This window comes from Asterias amurensis, chromosome 8 (genome assembly GCF_032118995.1).
Source record: "Asterias amurensis chromosome 8, ASM3211899v1".
Lineage (NCBI taxonomy): Eukaryota > Metazoa > Echinodermata > Asteroidea > Forcipulatida > Asteriidae > Asterias > Asterias amurensis.
The window spans coordinates 2,304,937-2,325,721 of NC_092655.1; the positions used below are offsets into that span (position 1 = coordinate 2,304,937).

Sequence of the window (20,785 nt, forward strand, 5' to 3'; positions counted from 1 at the left end):
CCAAGCGTCAAACTTTTTATAGAAGCACAAGTGTAGTTGGTGTACCCGACCTTTTCACCCCTTCTTCACGTAAACACTGCTAGTTATAAGTTCGAAGAGTTTCTGTCACGTTCTGTATGATACTCGCACTTCATGGATTTCACGCACAACACAAAACACGTGGATGCTGGTCCTGGAAGCACGCGTGCGCAGAAGGTCCGGATGCATGGGATGCGAAAAATATGAACATAAAAAAAGCAGACGAGAATCGACTGTAAAAAATACATACAAGACACTTCAGACTTATGCCTGCTCTCAAAAATGGTTGACTTCAGAGTTGAACAACTTCTAAAGTAAGTTTGAGAGTCTTCTGTATTATAAAGTGCTCCTTCGTGCAGGCAGGAGGATGTCGGCTTCGGTTGAATTTAGCCAGTTGCCCCCCGGTTCTGGAAGCGGAAAATACGAGGTGAACTCGAACATCGTCCCGAACTTGTCAGCAGCGGGCGACTGCAGTACAGGTACGCCCGGGAAGTACCGCCCATTGCGGCAGCAACCACTTTGCACAGTTGCTTCTGGCGATTCTGTTCTCGTGCACCAACAAACTTCGGGTAACACCAACAAGGTATTGTCTATTGATATGATAAACCCTAATACAAGCAGTGACAATGAACACAATTTGGTATTTGCAAAGACAGTGGAAACCAACTGCACGGGGGACCTACCGGATAGTGACAGTCAGAATTTGATGGGCCTACCACTGGACAAAAATTCTAGTTCGGAAAATGAAGTTATTGTTAATTTAAATGTGTCGGCAAATGGGGCTCACGACCCGTCAGACATTGGCAATGTTGGTGAGCAACTCGAGGTAGTTATAGAACCCCCTGAGATTATTAAAGAAAAGGAAAACTCGATGAATAACAACTCTTCTTCCCAACAAGTTGAAGACGGCCATGACGCTGAGAATGTAAAACATAAGTCAAAGAAAAAGGGGAGCATCTTGCAGGCAGTCCAGTTCCATCTCCCTAAATTTAGCAAGAAGAAGGGACACATTTCTCCAAAGGAGAGCTCAACCTCGAGTGACCCGGAAGGGTCCCCGGAGAAGAAGTCTGGCAAGAAGAAGAAAAAGGACAAACGTAACATTAAAATTGCTGTGGTGGAGGTCGAGGAGAATCAGGATGATGTTGTCCTCAGCGACACTGAAGCCAAATTGGATGAAAGTATGCCTGAGCTTGAACCTGCAGAAAGTTCCGGCTCTAGGGACAAAGCAGATTGTGAAGCAGACGACAGCAAAGAAGTGTTTGCGAGCGAGAGACATGATGATGAAAACATCACCATGGTTACAGATGATGTCACTCAAACTTGTGTAGATTATTTTGACTCCGAAGTTGGACAGGGGTCGGAAGATGCAAACGAGGAGGAGGTTGAAGATGCAGATCGAAGAGATAAGGAGCTCTTGGCAACATCCGTGGATGAGGACAACAAGACACTTGAAGATGATGCAGTTGTCATGGTTGTGGTAGATGATGCTGTTGTGGACAATGACGAAATAGAGAAACCTGAAAGTGGTATGTTTTTATTTACTACTATATTTACTTATTTCTTGAACTCTACCCCCACCAGTGCCCCCACCCCCAAAATTATTTCTTAATCTTTTTTTATTATCCTGAAGGAGCCCATAAGGTGCCCCACACTCTAAAGCAAGCAATGTAAAAATAGGGACAATTAAGGCAGTATTAATTAATTCTATAACATAAAAAATGAACAAATCCCGCTCTAGTAAATTTTTCTTTGTTCAACCCAAAACATTAAAAAATGTACCCAGTCAGTTTCCCTTGTGGTTTATTATATTATTTGATATCTGATATAAAAAGTCGCATCCCCTTAAGGTGATCCCCTGTCTGCCGCTTCCCAGGTTGTATCGTTACCTGGGTGTGATCCCTGGCTACACGGCAGGTTGCGGTTGAATGGCTTCTGACAGGCACCCCCCCTCCCCCCCCCCCCCGAACAAAGATATTGACTAAATAGGGAGACCACCAACATAGGGCTAGATAGCTCAGTTGGTAGAGCGCCAGCACGTTAAACCGGAGGTCGTTGGTTCAAATCCCGCTCTAGTAAATTTTTCTTTGTTCAACCCAAAATCATTTAAAAATGTACCCAGTCAGTTTCCCTTGTGGTTTATTATTTGATACATACAAAATGTTGATATAGGCCAAATGTATGGCATAGTAAAACAAAAAGGTACTGAAGTAAACTTCCTTGAAGGATATTTATTATTATCCTTTTGGCTGGCAACCTGCTTTTGCCTGGCATGCCTGGTAAGATGCTTTCCTGCTAAGCACATTGTTCATTATGGCTCCATAAAATGAAACCCATCTTCAACTTGAGATCAAAATGTCAAATGTCACAGCCCTCAGGGCATTCAATTTTGTCTTACCCCAGGGGTCAAGTTATCCTTTTTGTAGTAAGATGCATTCCTTCATTTCTGAGATAATCTTTCAGATTGGCCACCCATCCGTTTAAATATTACTAGCATTGTAATTAGTTTTAAAATGTATACAAACACGGATGCCTTTTGTACAAAGCAGTCATTGGGATTGATCATGCTCCAAAGCACTGTTACATTTTACCGTACTTGTAAAAAAGGAAAAGTACTTGGTCATGTTGGACTTGGATTAGAAATATTTGTCAAGCAACATGGGACTCTGTACAAGCATTGTGAAAGCATGCGGTCGTTCCACAGGTAACATATATTTTTCTTCTTCTAAGTTTAATGTCTTGTATACAAGACCACAGTGCTTTTAGCCCAGAACCTTTATTTAAAGTAAGGAACATTTTTGGAAGATCAAAAATATATTGTAAAATAATTTGCCAAGTGGCATTTGCTGACTTTTGGTGGAGATGTCGGGACAGTAAAATCACTTGACCAATTAAGTCCTCCTGCACAAATGGGTCTCATAATTCAAAAGATAGCTAGAGCTTCGTATCCTGTAAAAAAGACAAATAATAAGTGCTTTACTACAAGTGCTATAAAGAACCCAGTATTATTATTATTATTTTAAATTTAAAATGTTTTGAACTTCATGACATATTATTCCCAAGTGCTTTAACAGCTTTTTGTGAGTACCTCACCTGGCTTGATAGAGAAATTCCCATGAGTATGTTTCAAAACCTAATGACCAAAAGTGTGGACTAGTTGAGGGTGCTTACCAGCAAAACACAACCCAACACAACCTGGTTCTTGTCTGTCCATTGCCCTCATTTCAGACCCAATGTCCATCCATCTTCACATGTGAAAGGTGATCCTCGAAGGCAATATTTCAGCTGACCTTTGACATTTTACCCTAAAAATAAAATGAAGAGCCAGTTCTGTATATTGACAAGTGTGAGAATAAAGACACTAGGACACTGTGTCAAGTGTCTTGACATCACTTTAGGGAAAACTGCAGGTGGTCTGATAAAAAATGGGTTTATTAAAGGCAGTGGATACTATTGGTAGTTGTCGAAGAGTAGCCTTCACAGTTGGTATATCTCAACATATAATGCATAAAATAACTAACCTGTGAAAAATTTAGCTCAATCAGTCATCGAAGTTGCGAGATAATAATGAAAGAAACACCCTTGTCCCACAAAATTTTGTGCGTTTAGATGGTTGATTTTGAGACCTCAAGTTCTAAATCTGAGGTCTCGAAATCAAATTCGTGGAAAATAACTTTTTTCTCGAAAACGATGGCACTTCAGAGGGAGCCATTTCTCACAATGTTTTATACCATCAACCTCTCCCCATTGCTCATCACCAAGAAAGGTTTTATGCTAGTAATTATCTCGAGTAATTTCCAATAGTGTCCTCTGCCTTTTAAAAACTGTATTATTTTGACCTCCATAGACACTGTATGCCATTTGCTTTAGCTTTTTGTGAAGTGGCCCACTAGGCTGATAAACTGAGCATTTTACTTTTCCACAGGAAGTTTTAGTTGCGTAAGTTTTAAACAGTATTGTCATAGACGTATCTTTGTTGATGTTAAAATGGTAGTGTTCCCAACTGGTTTAATTGACAAATGAAGTACATACTGCACACACATTAATGTAGGCCCTACTCGAATCTGAAAATGAAGATAATGTTTGGATGAGAAAGTTGCACAAGTAGCCCTCATGGCAATTTGAGAAATGGTGTTTATTAGCCAATAGCTGTTTGTTATGAGAAACTAAACACCAGTGTTAAGTGTGAGCCCTGTAACACCATGGGTTCGGGCACTGGGCAGGTTCCCTTAGTGTGCAGGTAGTGCAGGGCATCTACATACTTTGTAGTGTTTTGTATGTTACACAAAAGTTGATTATTTGGGGCACCAAAATGATTTTGATTTGATTTTGATTTGATTTATTTTGCTTTTTTTTTTATACATTACACTGACACAAAAAAAGAAAATACATATAAATATTCCAGATTTCCATTCTTTATCAGACATTTTAAGAAAATTTTCCTCTTTATCTAAAGAAAGTTTTTAAGTTTTTAAGTTTTTATTATGGGTATTTCATATGGATGGCTGCACTAGGTTTGTGCTTGCTTCAGCACCAAAAACAAGGTGCTACAATATGAATTACAATTTTAAAATAGCTCTACATACAATGTCAACAAAATAATGAGCCCTTTGGATGTAAAAAAGCACCATTGAACTGCCTATTATAAGAAATGTGTTGTATGATCCTCAGTACATGATATTTGTGTTTTTAACCAGCATATATGTTCTTTTTGTTTTATCAATAGCCCCTGCAGATAACGAGCCATCGTCAGTCCAAGATTCTTCCTTTGCCTCAGGGGAGGATTTCTACAAGCTTCCTGAGAGTAGTCTCAGCACCACCACAGATAGCAGCGATGTCTCCCAGGAGCTCCCTGAAGACTCCTCTACAACTGCTGAGGGTAACAGCAGCATCAGTGCAGAGAATAGCAGCGTGATCACACAGTCAAGTGCCAGATCCCCTGAGGAGAACATGGAGATGCCCTGTGAAGTTGACGACAGCACCAGTTGTGCCACCGTGACGGAAGAAACTGTTCACGTACCCGAAACTCCTACAATCGACAGCAACACTTCCTCCTTTGAAAAAAATGAAAACGACCTACAAGATTCAGACCAGCACGTAGAAACTGCTGTCCTGTCCAGTTCCATTCAGTCCAGCTTTGACACTGACAGCCCAAGTGTTGCTGATACACCTGAGCAATCCCCGAAGAAGAAACACAAGAGAAAGTTGCCTCTTTTAAACGTTAACTTGCCTTCCTTTGGTAAAAAACATCATCATCGGTCAGCAAAGTCCCCAGATCAGTCCTCGGACTCTGACAGGTCTGGCTCACCGAGTAAGAAGTACCCCTGGAGAAAGAGGAGTCCCAAGAAAGCTAACAGTAATACTGAAGACCCAACACCAAAAGGTGTTGATGTGTTGTCAGATGAAGACAATCCACAAGAGGTTGTGGATGCTGAAACAGATCTCGTGACTACGGAGGAAGAAGGCAGGTCGGACTTAACTGCAACTAATGAAGATGTTGAGGATAGAGTTTCCTTCCCTGAAACTAGTGATCAGATTGAAGCATTTGGATGTGATGAGCGTAGAGATGTCCCTGACGAAGCCTCAATCGAAAGACAGGAAGATGTACATCTGGAGGAGAAAGCTATCTTTGGTAAGGAGGATGAGAGTGAAGACTTTGCTGGTACTATCGAAGAACAGATTGAAGGGGCAACTTCCTCTACAAATGATAGTATGGATAACCAAGAAGATGAATTGAGTGATGGAGAAATACCATCAGAGGCCATGATGGATGCTGATGAGTATCATCCTGAGGATGGAGACAGCATCTTCACCCCGGAAGATGAGGTCATTGAAGAAGAAGATGAGGACTGTCTTGATGATGATGATGCTGATGCCCAAGGTGCTGAGGAAACAAGTGAGATCCCTCTAGATGTCAAAGCTCAAGGTAAAATAGTCATATTTAATGCTAAGTTCTGTATTTTATTTTTTATTTCAAGTGGAAGCTAATATTTCAACCACAATACCTAACAAAACGCTTTGCACAGGTTGGTGAAGATGTTTTAATCTGATCGAGAAATGTGCTTAAAATACTACCATACTATTGTACTTGGTCCTAAACACCTCGGGCAAAATTTACAGGCAACCAGAGCCAAATTTCATAGAATTGCTTGAGCACAAAAAGTAGCTAAACACAAAATAATTTTGCTTACGAGATAAAGGTCAATAGCCAAAATACCAAGCGCACAATTCGTAACTGGTTTCCTGCTAAATTTGCTCAGTTGGAATGTATGTATTAATGTCCGCTTTAAAAGCAGCTCCATGAAATTGGCCCTGGTTTTGGTGGCCTCCAAGAAAGAAAACAATGCATTTTAATTTGTGCAGTATAGTTTTGTTTCCTTAGATTTTGGAGGGGGGGGGGGTGGGCTGAATTGTATGACATGTGCTACCAAAGAGTTCTTTTTTTGCATGAGGTGCAGTTTGTTGCCTTCAAGTTTCCTGTTAAAATTGCCTTTAAAACTGCCCACCAGCCAAACCTTTTTACATGTTGTGTGAATCCTGGTCTTAAAGCCATTATACACTTTGCGTAGACAGTGTTATCCAAGTCCCACACTTTGTGTATCACAACTTATATTAAAAATAACAAACCTGTAAAAATTGCCTTTAAAGTTGCCTTTAAAACTGCCCACCAGCCAAACCTGCCAAGTTTGGCATCTTTGTTTACATGTTGTGTGAATCCTGGTCTTAAAGCCATTATACACTTTGCGTAGACAGTGTTGTCCAAGTCCCACACTTTGTGTATCACAACTTATATAAAAAATAACAAACCTGTAAAAATTTAGGCTCAATCGGTCATCGGAGTCTGAGAAAATAACGGGAAAACCCACTCTTGTTTCCGCGCGTTTCGCCGTGTCATGACATGTGTTTAAAATAAATCTGTAATTCTCGCTAACGAGAATTAATGTTGTTTTAATGTTTTCTCAAAAAGTAAAGCATTTCATGGAACAATATTTCTGTAAACCATGTAAATTATTTGTAAATCTGTGAACTTTTTTTTTTTTTCTGTACCGAAAGTGTATAATGGCTTTAACCATCGGCATAGTTCAATTCCAGTAAAGTAAATCGTTGGAACCTTTCATGATGAAAACAAATACAGGGCTTTAAGGTTTACTACATGTATAATACTTCCTTAAAACTTCACTGTTAAATGTCGGTGTTCCCTTCCCAGAATTTGACAACACCCTACTTGGGTCCAAATGCCTTGACCTCAAAGTACATAAAATGTGACATTGTAGCCGTCAATTTAAAAATTCTAAGCTTCTTTTTGACCATGACCGAGCAGTAGCCCCAAAGTTATTGTAAATATTTCATTCAATTCAGTCAGAGCACAGGGGAGTTGTTTATTTAGGCAAAGCTATAAGTGGTAAAATGACAACAAATAAGTCAACAAAAAGACATGGTTTCCAAGGTAGTGTAAACATCAACAGATTTAAGAAATAATTAATTTGCTGTTGTTGTTGAACTTTGTCAGCATTTTTGAGGTAAACACTTAATACACTTTTTATGACTGACTGCAAGTGATGTCAACAGTGCAGCCCCACTCCCCTTTTTTTAAAAGCTTGAGAATTCTAAAACCCAAATTTGTGAAGTTTTGCCAAAGCACACACGTTTCGTGGGGTAAAACCAAATAAAAAAGTCTACTTTCCAGCTTAGATGATATTTGTTTGAATGTATTCTTCTTTTGAATGTTGTTGTTGATTGTGAGACACTGTGCTCTTTGGAGAGTGCTATGCTCCATACATGTTACTATCTTTAAACAGTGTTGGAGCATGTATTTCTTTCAATAGTCATCAACCATGTCAGGCATTACATTTATATAAACACTTAACTGAACAATGTTTTGTTAATTAGATGAAAGTATTGACTTGTTTCATAAATTTCTCATGTGTTAATTAACATACAGTTGATGTATGTGTTTTAACCAGGTTCACCAGATCAAAGACATGAGATAATCAATACACATGAACTATGTGCATAGCACATCAAAGTCTTGCCCATGCTTATTGATCATTCTGCTGAGTTCATTAGCTCAACCTATTGATCTCTTTTTCCTTTGCTAAAGCAAGTCTCTAATTAAGAAACTATTTAATGACTGTAAAGGTTTCTGGCCTGCATGTGGTCAATTAATAGGGATTAATTGAACCATCTGGTGCAATTAAATACTGGTGCAGGTAGTCTGGTGGGACAGAAATTTTTGAAATTTTAGGTTATGAAAAGTCATTGTGTAAAAGACATTGTGCACTGAATAATTTATAAAAATGAAATCTGAATATTTGAATCCCTAAAAGTTTCATATTACTATTAATAAAATAAGATGATCAAATTCCAAATATTCTCTCAAGATTGTAAGATGGTGATACTTTAAATCAAACAAATTTTCACCCTTCTTTTTTAGTATCAAACTAAACCATAGGGCCTACCATTTGATTCCGAACAGTATTTTAGTCCAGCACTGCGAAGTTTCCCTAAAGCCACATTTTATAACACCAATTCCAGGACATTCTCTTGTCTTTGTGTTGGTGATGTTTGAAGCTTTGCATGGTTTGAAGAATAAGAATTAACCATAAATAACAGTACATTTTGTGGGTACAACCATGTAATAACGTCTAGACCAAACCGGCTCTTTTCAGTTCATTTCAGTTTAGTTCAATACAACATTTATTTCCAATTCCTCAATCAATATAAATACAATGTTTACCAAGTGATACACAAAAGTGTTGGAAAGTGGGGGCAACAACCAAGTAAGAGCTTACACTCCCTCAAAAGAGAATAATTACATGGTACCCACAAGTTTGCTATTATTTATAAAAGAATTCTCTCTTTATTTTGTTGCATTTAAATTTGACCCCTTCTTTTTTCTTGTGTACTCTTTGAATAGGAATTCTCCAAATGTCCGTCAGTCTGGAGGTCCATGCCTCTCCCACTCACATCTCTTCACCAACTGAAGACTTCATCTTAACCGACGAGTCCATTGATGTCCAAAATGATGTTGAGGAGGAGGCACCTCAAGAGGATGAGTTGACAGCCGCTGAGAAGATTCTTCAGGAATGCAACCAGATTGTAGCAGATGATTCATTTGGGGAGGTCCAGTTCACTCCTGAGATGCTGAGTGAGTTCACAAAGACCATTGATGCCTTTGAAGAGGAGGAGGAGGAGGAAAGGAAAGAAGGGGTGGAAGTGAAGAAAGAAGAAGAGGAAATAAAAGATGAGGTGGAGGAAAAGATTGAAGAGGAGGAGGAACAGAGTGAAGAGGCGGAGGAAAAGATGGAAGAAGAACAGAGAGATGAGGATGAGAGACTTCAAGAAAAAAATGGAGGTAAAAAGAATATTATTGGAGAGGTTTTAATTGAGGACAACCAAGAAGGCGGAGTTGAGGGTGAAACAAGCTCTGGTAAGCTGTCTATTGAGTGTGCTCATTTTGATGTTGGGTGCCAGTTGACCTGGGAAGATGGAGATAGTGAGAATGAGTTGGAGCCTGGTGAGGTGGATGGAAAAATGGAGAGCTCGTTTGAGTGGAGTCGGGAGGAGGCTCCTAAAGATTCTGATAAGAAGAGTGTTTCATCGTTGGCATCTTCCTCAGGGAGTGACGGAGAAGACATGTCACCTAAGGATGGAGACTTTAAGATTCAAGGTGTTGGAATTGATCTTGTAAATGCAACTCCACAAAAAGACCAGTTCAACGTTGAGATGTCGGCAAAATCAAGTGAGGTAGCTGGTTCTCTGCAGGTGGAGGAAGTGTCTAACCAGTTAACAGTCAGCAGTTACACATCCCCTGAAGTCCTTGTTGAGGTATCACCTTCAAGTGATTCTCCGGGTATGCCAAATGGTCCAGAATCCTCACTTGATCCTGATCATGTTATTGTTGAAGGTGTTCAAGAGACGGGAACTGGAGAGTCTCATCTTGAGGAGTCCCCCAAGGTCACACAGGAAGTCAAGCAGAAGTCCAAGACTAAAGGCTTCTTCTCAGGGTTCAATTTTCGCATTCCAAAATTCGGCGGAAGGCGCACGGGCAAGATGAAGGTATCATCCAAAAGTGATTGCCCTGATGTTGGGACACAGGGTAAGATTAGTTTTAAATCTCAAGCTGAACATAAGACAGAAGACATCGTACCAGAAGTTCTCGGCTTGTCAAAATCTTCTTCAGAGTTGGTCATCAACAGGTGTGGATCTAGTGAGGATGAAAATAGTTATGTCTTGGAGGCTAGGGCTCCCTCAGTACCAGACATTTCCAGTAAAGATGCAGAACTCAGGAAAGCCAAGAAGAAGTCCTTCACACTCCCAAATATGCATCTTCATTTGCCGAGGTTTGGTGGAAAGAAGTCTCCAAAGTCAAAGTCAGATACCAAAATAACCATGCCCAGTGAAGGAGAGATGAGCATCGCGATTCCTGAGGTACAGAGCAGCCCAGATGCAGAGGTTAATAATGTCATTAAAGTGGATGTTGCTGTAGAGAATCCCCTCACAGCTGAAGCTGCAGTAGAAGCAGACTTAAGTGTAAACACTTCAACATCTGAAAGTGATAAGAGTCTTAAAGAGGTGAGCAATTCAACTGTGAAAGGAGATGTTGCAGAAGTTGGTGCAGATTTTAATGGAGAGAACTTTCAGGCAGATGGTGTCTATGTTGCAGTGCCTGTTCTTATAGAAAATAGCTCAGATGAAGGTGATGCCTATGCAGGTAGCATTGACTTTGTTAATGGAGATGAATCTCCACCTGATGCGGCAGGTGAATTCCAAGCTGAATTAGATGTAGAAATAGATGTCAAGACAAAGGTTGATGCAGTTGATGTGGGTCTTCCATCTTTGAGTAATGTCCTTCCAGAATTTGAGGTAAAAACAGAGGTTGATACTTCAGACACATCTGGCAACTGTGAGGTTGGTGTTCAAGTTAAGACAGAAGTTCCTGAACTATCTGATCACCAGATCATTTCAGGATATCCATCACAAGATTTTGAAGCATCTCAAGGAGATATTAATGAGTCAAAAGATCAACTAGACAATTCTGGTGAAGTCACTATTGAAGCAGTATCGGGTTCAACAGATAGTGTAGACAATACTTTTGTGGACAAGTTTTGTGACATCACAACAGATGGGGATACTAAAGCTGTGGATGTGATTATTTCAAGTGGGCTTTCATTGTCAGCTGGGAGTGAAGCTTTGGAAAATGAAATCAAGGGGGACAAATTGTCTGAAGGAATAGAGGAAACAGCTAAACTCGAGATGAGTGAGCAAGTTTCAGAAGCTGAGCCTCTGAACTCACCAACCAAGCACAGATTCAAGCTGCCATCCTTAAATTTCTCATTTCCCAAGTTTGGTGGTAAACACTCCCCGACAAAGAAATCTTCCTCCAACGATTCCAAGGTACTGCCCAGTGCAGTTGTTGATGATGTGGAAGTTTTTGTAGATGGGTGTGAAGGAGATGTGAAGACAGTCTCAGTCAGTACAGATTTGGAAATAAAAGACCCTGAGGAACCAGAGTTTATGGCAGCAGAATGTGAAGATGCAGTTGAAGTGATAATTCCTGAGCCTGTTATTGAAGAGACATTGCAAGCCTGTTTTGTAAAACCTGAGGTAGACATGAGTGAAGAACTTCGATTGAAGTTTGGTTGTCTTGAAAGCGGAGACAAAAATGATGATGTGAAAGTGAAACTAGACTTTGATACTGAAGATGCTTCACATGAACTAAATAAAGTTGACTCAGAATTAAGCCTGGATGGATGTGAGCATAGTGATAACACAATCATCCCTGATAATGATGGGGTCTATTTCCCAGATGTGTCGTTTGGGTCTACTGAAGATGTCGCCGCACAAAGATATGATGTAGAGACGAATGAAAGTCTTCCAAGCTTGGATGAACCCATGGACCTCAACTGGGAAGATGAGTTGTGTTCTAGGGTGCAGGTGACCGCGCCCAAGTTCACACTATCGGATCTCAGGGGTGGCCTGTCTCTTGGTGTGGCCTTGAGTGAAGATGGATCTGTTCACAGTGACAATGAGGAGATGATAAATCAGGACGTGGTTGACACGGATGAAAAAGAGGAAGTCCAAGTAACTGCTGATGTTTTGTCACTCGAGATACCAGAGATGAGTGTCGACCAACCTCAGTTAAATGTCCTAGAAGATTCTTCTTCACTCTCAGCCTCAGCCTCAGCTCCAGAGCTCAACCTTACTGTGGGTGCTACAATCTCGGAGCGAAAGGGGAGCACTTCATCTCATTCTTCCACTAAATCTGCATCTTCCCACAGCTCTCAGACCAACCCTGGCAAACTCCAGAAGAAAAAGAGTGGCATTATGGCATCTTTGGGGCTAACCAAGCTCCATCTGAAACTTTCTCCTCGCTCCAAATCCCCCGATAGACGAGCCACAAATGAGAAGCTTCCAGAGGATCAAGGAAACAATTTACCGATAGAACCAGAAGCAGGATCACCAAAGACGCCAGATGAGAAGGGACCGAAAAAGGGACGATGGAAGCTTGGGAAATCATCATCCAAGGCAAAGAACAAGAAGGGATCCAGAAGCAAATCAAAGGAACGCCATGAGGAAGGAGGTGCTGATGCTAGTCTTAATGGGAGAGTTGGAGTAGACAACACCATTCAAGCAAGTGTGGATCTTGATCAACGACCCGGTAAGTCAAACAAACCTTTGTCTTTTGTTATCCTTTAAATTTACAAGTTTTTTTTTGTCTTCACCGCCGGCTCTGTTTGGTTTTTGAGAATCATTTGCGCTGCTCCAAATTTGATGATGGAGCCCAAACTGGAGCCGTAGTCCAAAACGTAGTGTTGTTCGAGCCAAGGTTTGGAATAGATCCCTGTGTGCCTGCCTTGTATTATAGCTAGAGCTAGTTTGTGTACATATTTCAATTATCCATATTATCATTGATCATTAAGATACTGCCAGCAAAACTGTATAAAAGGATGTGACTTTATGTCTGCCTGCCTTGCCTTGTAGCCAGAGCCAGTTTGTACATAATTATTTCATTTATCCATATCATTAATCATCGAGTCACTGCCTGCATAACTGTATAAAAGCTATGACTTTTCGTCTGCGGTCTCAAGGTACAACTTTATCCTTTGTTTACGTCTGACCAGTATGGAGGATTATTCTGACAACTCGCCCCAAACAAACTTAATTACCCCGATCAACTTCCAGCAAAGTGACCAACAAGATAACTCAGCTTGAGTTACACCAAAGAATGCCCCTCTGCTGTTTTGTAACCTGGTCCTGGTTTACATCTGTTTTGCTATCTCACCATTATTGCCCTGTGTTGGTCCATCTCAAAAATGGTCATAGCAGAAAAATATTGATAGAGAGTTTGGACAAAAACCGTGGGAGGCCACTTTGGCTGTGATTTGAAGGAGTTATCTTGTTGAGGTCAGAAATCTCTGGTTTGTGTCAGGATGATTAAATGCTGAAGATGGTATCAAATAGTATGATAATGGCCGTCTTGTAATATAACTTTGTGAAGGATACAGCTTGTGAAAATATTGAAACGGACTTTCATATATAAATGCATGTAGTATAGGCATGTGATTTTGTAGGATTTGTTTTCCTAATTTCAGTACTTTAAAAAAAATCTCCTTGTGCATTCAAGTTTTCCTGGAAAAGTAAAGCATAAGGAAATAGTCCATAATGTCCAAACCTGTAGTTTTGTATCTGGTGATGCACAGACTCTATTAGCCTGAATTGTATCATCTAGAAGCGGATCTAGAGACAGGGATTAAAACTACCATAATAATGAGACAAACTACGATGAGAAAATATTGGATTGGAACTGGCCATGATTAAAAAACATAGTTTTTATATATTGTATTTTTGTTCAGGGCAATTCCACAAGACCTCAAGTGGCATTATGCACCTATGCGATAAATCAAGTTCCCTTAATTAATGATTTGTGCTGTTGGAAGTGTTGAAACTAATGAAACTTGTCATTACCAAAAGGAACCCTCAACACATCTAGTGATTGAGTAGAGAACCACATAATATCTTTTTATGATAGTAGAAAGTGTTGAATTATCTTGTTATTGTACATTTGACTGTAAATGATCTTTGTTATTGCAACAAAAAAGTATAAGGCAAGGTATGCTGGTCACCCTGAGATAAAAGCCAGATCAGACGAACCCATCTGTTTGCAGAAAGCAAAAATTGGTGGCTGATAATTTTGACTACCATCATATCTTCTGACACCTGATAGTTTAGGTAGGTGTAAGCCAGATATTGAGCCTGGGTGTAACAAATCTGTGGCTGCTTAACCGCGAAAGAGAAACATGTACACCTATAAATCATAACAATTCCTAAACACAGAGATGGGAAATTTCAAACTTTCATTTGAATGCAGACTTGATGAAAAAAATTTAGCTGTTTTATTTCACACTTAAAAAATGAATCCTGCTACGATGTACTAGATCTACAATGTACTTTTCTAAACACACTGTGAAATCGAAATCATCAGAGTTACTTCAGAGGTGGAGATGCCAAAATTTTGTTGAAATTTTTAGCCGTAGCCATTGCCGATTCGAACCTGACCTTTGTGATAGTTTCAAAGAGAACCAAAGACAGATATTAAATTAAGGGTTTTATGTTTTGTAAATTCTTTATGGAGTGAGCCCATTAAAAATTCCACTACCAGTGGAAATAAAAATGTTTTGAATCAAGTGCAATCATATTCAATACTAACTTACACAAGCAACAATGCTGAAATAAGTGCAGAATACCCGGGCTAAATATTAGCTTAAGAAGCATAATACTTAAGTGAAGGACCGTAAAACAAACCAATCAAATTGATTTTTCTCAATGACACCGGAAATGGGTTTCAATCAAAGCACAGTGCAAATACCCTTCATAACCAGCATGATTAACAATAGACTGTTTTATCAACTTTTTTTGTTAGAACAATAAATACTTTGATGGGAAAATTGGCAGACATCACAAAAATGTGGGTCAACTCCATTGAGAACACTAATCTAAAAAAGTTGTAAAAATTCCTGCGGTATTTAGTCGGTAACATCAAAGGGCCATATCTGAGAAGTGGCTGTGTTTTTTCAAGAGGTTCTATTTCAGTTGCATAAATGACAAAATGTACCCTGAGGAGTTGAGGAGGGTGTTTGTTTTGGTTTGTGAGAAGTTGGGGATTGGGTGGAGACCAACAGAATTTCTTGATTTATGATGGGCGTTTTTTTTATCTACATACATACATAGGATAGGGAAAGATGTAGCGCTTCACATATTACTGTGGTTAGATTTGTTGATGAACTCAGGAGGGGGGATAAGATTCAAATTTACCTTTAAATTTGTGGTTTTGTAGGCATTCTCCCCCAAAGCTTTGGAATCTTTATTATTTTGGTATTCACTTTCATTTTGAACTTCAAGATCATTCTTAACAACCAGGGTAACTTTTGTGACCTGCTTGTGTGATTTCGTTCATCATCTTTCTCGTGGGGTGCTTGGGCTAGCTGCTGTGCTCTTGGCTGCTTGCCAAGAATGTCCAGCACCTTTGATCTCTGAAAACCCTACCCAACATTCCAGTAGTGGTTCTTGACATTTACACTGACCAAGAGATCAACTGAGGACCCTTTGGAAACCCTCAGCTTGGCTCGGGTCACAGATCTTTGGTAGGTTTTGAAAGAACTCTGTGGGTGTCTTCTCTTTGGTTGAACTAGTTCAGATTGGATCCACCAAGATATGGTGGACCACAATGGGCCTGATTATAGCTTCAGATAAAAACATGAAGTGTTCGGCTTGGTTTTATTTGGTTTAATAGTACCCACTTATACAAAATTGGAAGTGGTATACAATACTTATCACTAATCAGACTAAACAATTTCTGCTTTAGTGGGATTTGAAACTTTGCATGGTGGAAATTTCTGCGTCGCCAAAAATTGTTTTGCTGTATGAAATTCAGCCCAGATGTCACTTCATTGTCAGCAAAATTGTTTTAAAAAGGTTAAGTTCTTGTTTTAAGTAAAATACCCTTGGCTTTGATTGTTTCATTGGTAAAACAAACATGATGCAAAATAAATCTATCTCTGTTTGCTTGTAATGTAAATATTTTGAATAGAAGTGATGGCATGTTTACTTAAAAAAAAGACAAAATAATTGGCCTTAAGAATGTCAACACTAATGAGAATTGCTTACATTAAATGTAAATTGTAGATTGGGTGATTACTTTCTCAACAAATCTCTGCATCAAAGGTTTTGGGGCTGAGCAAGCTTTTCTGTAGGGATATTTAAGGAGGACAAGAGATTTGAACTTTGCAGTGTCAGGCTGGGTTACAATGGTGCGGTATTTGGTTTTTAGAACCACTTTGAGCTGCAGGTTTCATCAGAAGCACTGATGTAAATCAAACGAACAAGGGCATCAAGACTCAAATACAGTCATTCTGGAAACCAAAAATTATAAGGTGGTGAAGTACCAGTCACCATGTCGGTTTTTTTGTTTGTTTTGTTTGGTTTTTTTTGGTTGTTTGTTTAGCTGAGGTTTTTTTTAAGTTTAACTCAGCAAAGCTCCAATAGGGGATATCTAGCCTAAATACCAAGCTGGCAACAGCCAATCTCTAACATCTATGATTATGAATTGCACAAGTAAATAAATTGTGATTCAATAATATTTAGTCTGTCTAGTCATTTTGAAATCGGCGGGGAGCTTGGCCGGATTTCGAACCCATAACCTTATGCTTGCAAGTAGCTTGTTGTAGCTTAATCAGTTCCTTTACAGTTTGAGGGGGAAAATAGAGGAACTTATGTGTGTAGGCTTCAGATGTTGTTGATTCTGAAAAAGAGAATCTGGAATGTTTGGTTCACAAATGAACTCTGTTATCATTCATGCTTGTACCAAGAAAGCAATTTCATTATTGAACTGAGACGTGTTGGTATTCCATCAGGGATACTTGACTCAACTTTTGGTGTACTCCAACTGACCTGTTCACCTTACATGGTACAAAATTACCCAACGCTGATAGTCTGTGTGCAGATTTGTTTTCCCTTATTACAGTTTGAGAAGCTAAACTCTGTATTCAAGCATTGGTTTTTGCCCATCAACATGTGTGTGTGTGTGTTTGTAGCATAGTTCTGTTGTTAAAAGTACTCTGTAAGTTGGCATGTGTAAGGGCACACACACTGGTGACTGCGCTATATTCTGACACCACTAATGTTCCGACAACCCTATCTTCCGAAAACCCCATGTGATTTATTCAGTATGGTTAGGGTTGGGGTTGGGGTTAGGGTTTAGGGTTTGGAAATTCAAAATAAACTGAGGTTGCTGTAATACGTTTGTCGAAACATATGTGGTGTAACTCGTAACAGTTGGTTGGGCCTACGTGCAGAACGTTGGCACATTAGTTTTTAACTGTTAAGAATCTGAGCAAAAATGTTTCATTCTATCATAGAGGGGAAGGATGAAAAAAAAACTACTCTAGATAATTTGTTTGTGAGAGTTCTTAAAAAAGTTTTTGAAAAGGCTTTTTGTTAAGGCTCTTTTTCTTTTTGGAATGTGTAGACTTGTGGACAATGTTTGTTGCGATGATAGCGTTCAGGCTTTCTCACAAATCTCACTACACTGGCGATGTTCTGGTGAGACTTCTAACCCCAGCGAGACTTTTGCTCTCTCGCAACTACTGGGGAGTAGTAGGGAGCCAGCAGCTTTGCACGAGAGCAGTCGTCTCAAGAGAGCAGTCTTTGTGGCGGAGAGCTGAGTTACATACCGCAACCTGACTATCACCGCGACAATCATTTGTTGACTTGTCCACAAGTCTAGTAAATGTGGGATGTCATGAATAACAAATAGGCCTACACCATCCATCGCACTGTCTACTTTAACACACACACAGTTTATCTAATCAATACCACTGGTCATTTCCCAATATTTAGCCAGTGATATTCTGCACTTAACTTATTGAAATCAATTAAGTAGATCCTGTTCACATTTAATGCACTGAACATTTGGTGTAGCCCAACATATGTGTCAAATAACAAATCTGTGAAAATTTGGACTTGATTGGTCATCAACAAAATTAAATAACCTGAAAATTCTATTACAGTTACACCCTACACAATGTGAAAGTGTAGATTGGCCCTGGGTTGTTCTTGATAAAAAATGTTTCTACTTTGTAAAGTTCAAAATTTGTTCAGGAACAAAATTAAAAAAAAAAATTAGGCAAAAATCAGGCCCTGACAGTCACTGAAGTATTCGAAATGTATTTTTTACATTGCCACATCAGTAAAGAATATAACATGCAGGTTTTTCATTTTTGACGGTTCGAAGCGTTTCCACTATGCATTCTTTACTCGAAAGATTCCTAAATCACCCCATTTATCATCTCTCATCTAAAAGCCTCTACTCAAACTGGGCTACATTCTGCAACCTGTTCACCCAAAACATTCCTGAAACCGCAAGATGATAAAATAAAACAGTTGAAGTCACAGTCTTGGTAATATTTTAAACCCAAGGTCACAGCGACATGAACTACACTATAGGTGTGATAGTTGAGTTGCTGCTGGACCTCTGAACTTATTGCATGACCTCTGTCAAGGTCAGGCATCCCCACTCTCAGTCATTCTAGTGGGAAAATGTTGGTAGTGTGGGAGCTCAACAATATGTTTGTGTGTATTACATGCCTGGGAATAACCCATGGTACCCACAGTGATTGCTGCGGTGCCCTGTGCTTTTGCTGTGGTGCCCTTTTCAAAGTTCCAATACACATTTACATTTTCCTCATAGTGGTGCTCCTTACTAGAGGGAAATTGCTGTGCCCTCCTTTAAGAGTGAAGTTCATGGTCTGCCATGGCACCAACAGCAATTGCTGTGGTGCCCTGTGCTTTTCCTGTGGTGCACTTAGCACCCACGCCTTAACTAAAGGAAAATTGCTCTGCCCCTTCCTTCATTTCAAGAGCGAAGTTCAGCCTGCCATGCCACCCATCCCACAGCAATTGCTTGTACCACCAATCAATGACAAGGATTTATTATGTGTGGTATAAAACTAATTTGGCATTTGCTAATAACTATTCTGTGGCTTCAAAAACATTCTAAAGTCTTACACTTAAAAACAACTTGGACAATATATAATAAATACAAGTTCATGTAGAGTTAGGAGAGTTTATTTTTCTATATGGTCAATAATGTTTGTAAACAAACCTTGAGAGTTTGATGGCTTCCATCATGTGTCGGAAGGCCTCAATTTTCTCCCTCAGCGGGGTGTATCTGTAATTGAACTGTTTGAATGACGTCAATGATTAGGAAAACTTTGTCAACTTTGGGTTGGCATGGCTGGAAGAGAGACTATTCTGGTCTTTTACTTTTTGTTTGTTTGATTTTTGGAATTGTTGGCTGCTTTGTGTAGGTCATGTTACCTGTGTCGTCACATTAGTTTATGAATTTTTTGGGTGTCTTTTTTTCTTGTTTTTTTGTGTGTGACTTATAATAATAATAATAAACGAGACTTATAAAGCGCATTTTACAAAATTCAATGCGCTGACTTGATTGGCTGAGTTAAATAGTCATGATTCTTAGGGCAGCAGGCAATTGCCACCATGCTCCCAGCCGCCACCTTTGTGCCCCTTGAAATGTTCCTGAGGGAATTTAAAATCCACTCATTCATAGAGGCACCCTTTTTGATATAAGGAAAAACTGCCTTCCCTTACAGTATCTGGGATGTGGGTCAAGTCAATACAAATGTCTTATTTATATTTTGATCTACATTTATGTAAGGCTCACAAATATTTGTAAGACGATGAGCTTGTTTAAGTTAGTCTTTCTTGTGTATAGAGTTGTGGTTAGAATTGAAATACTATCTTTGAGAAAAACAATTTCATGTTTGGTTTCAACAATTTGATGGTAAATGGATCCATGTTTAAGCTTATTTTGAGAATTTGATTACAGGAGGAAAAAAGTATCAAATGTGTATGGAGCCCACAATTATAAGTGGGAAAGCTGTGAACTTGATTTTAATCAAGCATAAAGTATGGAATTGTTTATAATTTGAGACAGAAGTTTTATTGCAGAAACAATTTGGAAGGGAATTGTTTCTCAATATTTATACATTATCAATAGCTGCATTGCTTCTTACCAAGTTTTTATGATCATGGCATGATGGAGTATTGACCAATTACATGACCCTATTGCAATGTGCCCTACAGTCCTTAAGTTTCAGAGTACTCCAGGGCTTGAAATTAACACTGGGATGGACCGCCAGCCAGAGGCCAGTGATTATAGCATTGGGCCATTTAACTAAAAATTTGACAAGCCAGGTGGTCTTGTGTTTTTCAATTGATTAATAATAGGCTAACCCTAATTTTGTTGTGAAAAATTGTTTTGACGTTATGAATCTGAAAATATCTCATTTTCAATTCTCTTGAGTATCAAAGTAGGCTTTACACACATCGTACAGGTTAGATGTATCTGTTGATCTTCTCTTAGCGCTTATTCAACCAGAGCTACAGGCCCTTTAGTCTTGTGAATTTGCTTCCCAGGTTCAATCCCTGAACTCGTTTGCCCATCCAATCAGTCCTCTTCATAGTACAGAGGATTGTTTTCGAGGTGATTATACTCCTTAATTGTTTTTGCTAGGCTGACAGGTGCGACACTCAATCAGCTAGTGACATTTAACACCTTGTAGTATTTGTATTTTAGTCTGGTCCAGGATATTGGGAGTTTTTTTGTTGTTGCTCTTCCCCATCTTTGTATCAATTACTGCAGCGATGAAAGTTGAGCTTTAGATGTCAAGCCTCCACCCATTTAATTTTG

General features: G+C 39.3%; 1 protein-coding gene across 2 annotated transcripts in view; it reads left to right on the forward strand.

Moving 5' to 3' along the window:
• The first annotated feature begins 237 nt into the window (after positions 1-237).
• The window catches only part of LOC139940346 (uncharacterized), a 40,859-nt gene continuing 20,311 nt past the window's right edge, over positions 238-20,785 (forward strand). For both annotated transcript variants that reach the window (XM_071936559.1, XM_071936560.1), the window contains exons 1-3: positions 238-1,544; positions 4,742-5,941; positions 8,933-12,676. In XM_071936559.1, the coding sequence (XP_071792660.1) occupies positions 386-1,544; positions 4,742-5,941; positions 8,933-12,676 (6,103 nt within the window). In that variant the 5' untranslated portion in view covers positions 238-385. The remainder of the gene's footprint in view (positions 1,545-4,741; positions 5,942-8,932; positions 12,677-20,785) is intronic.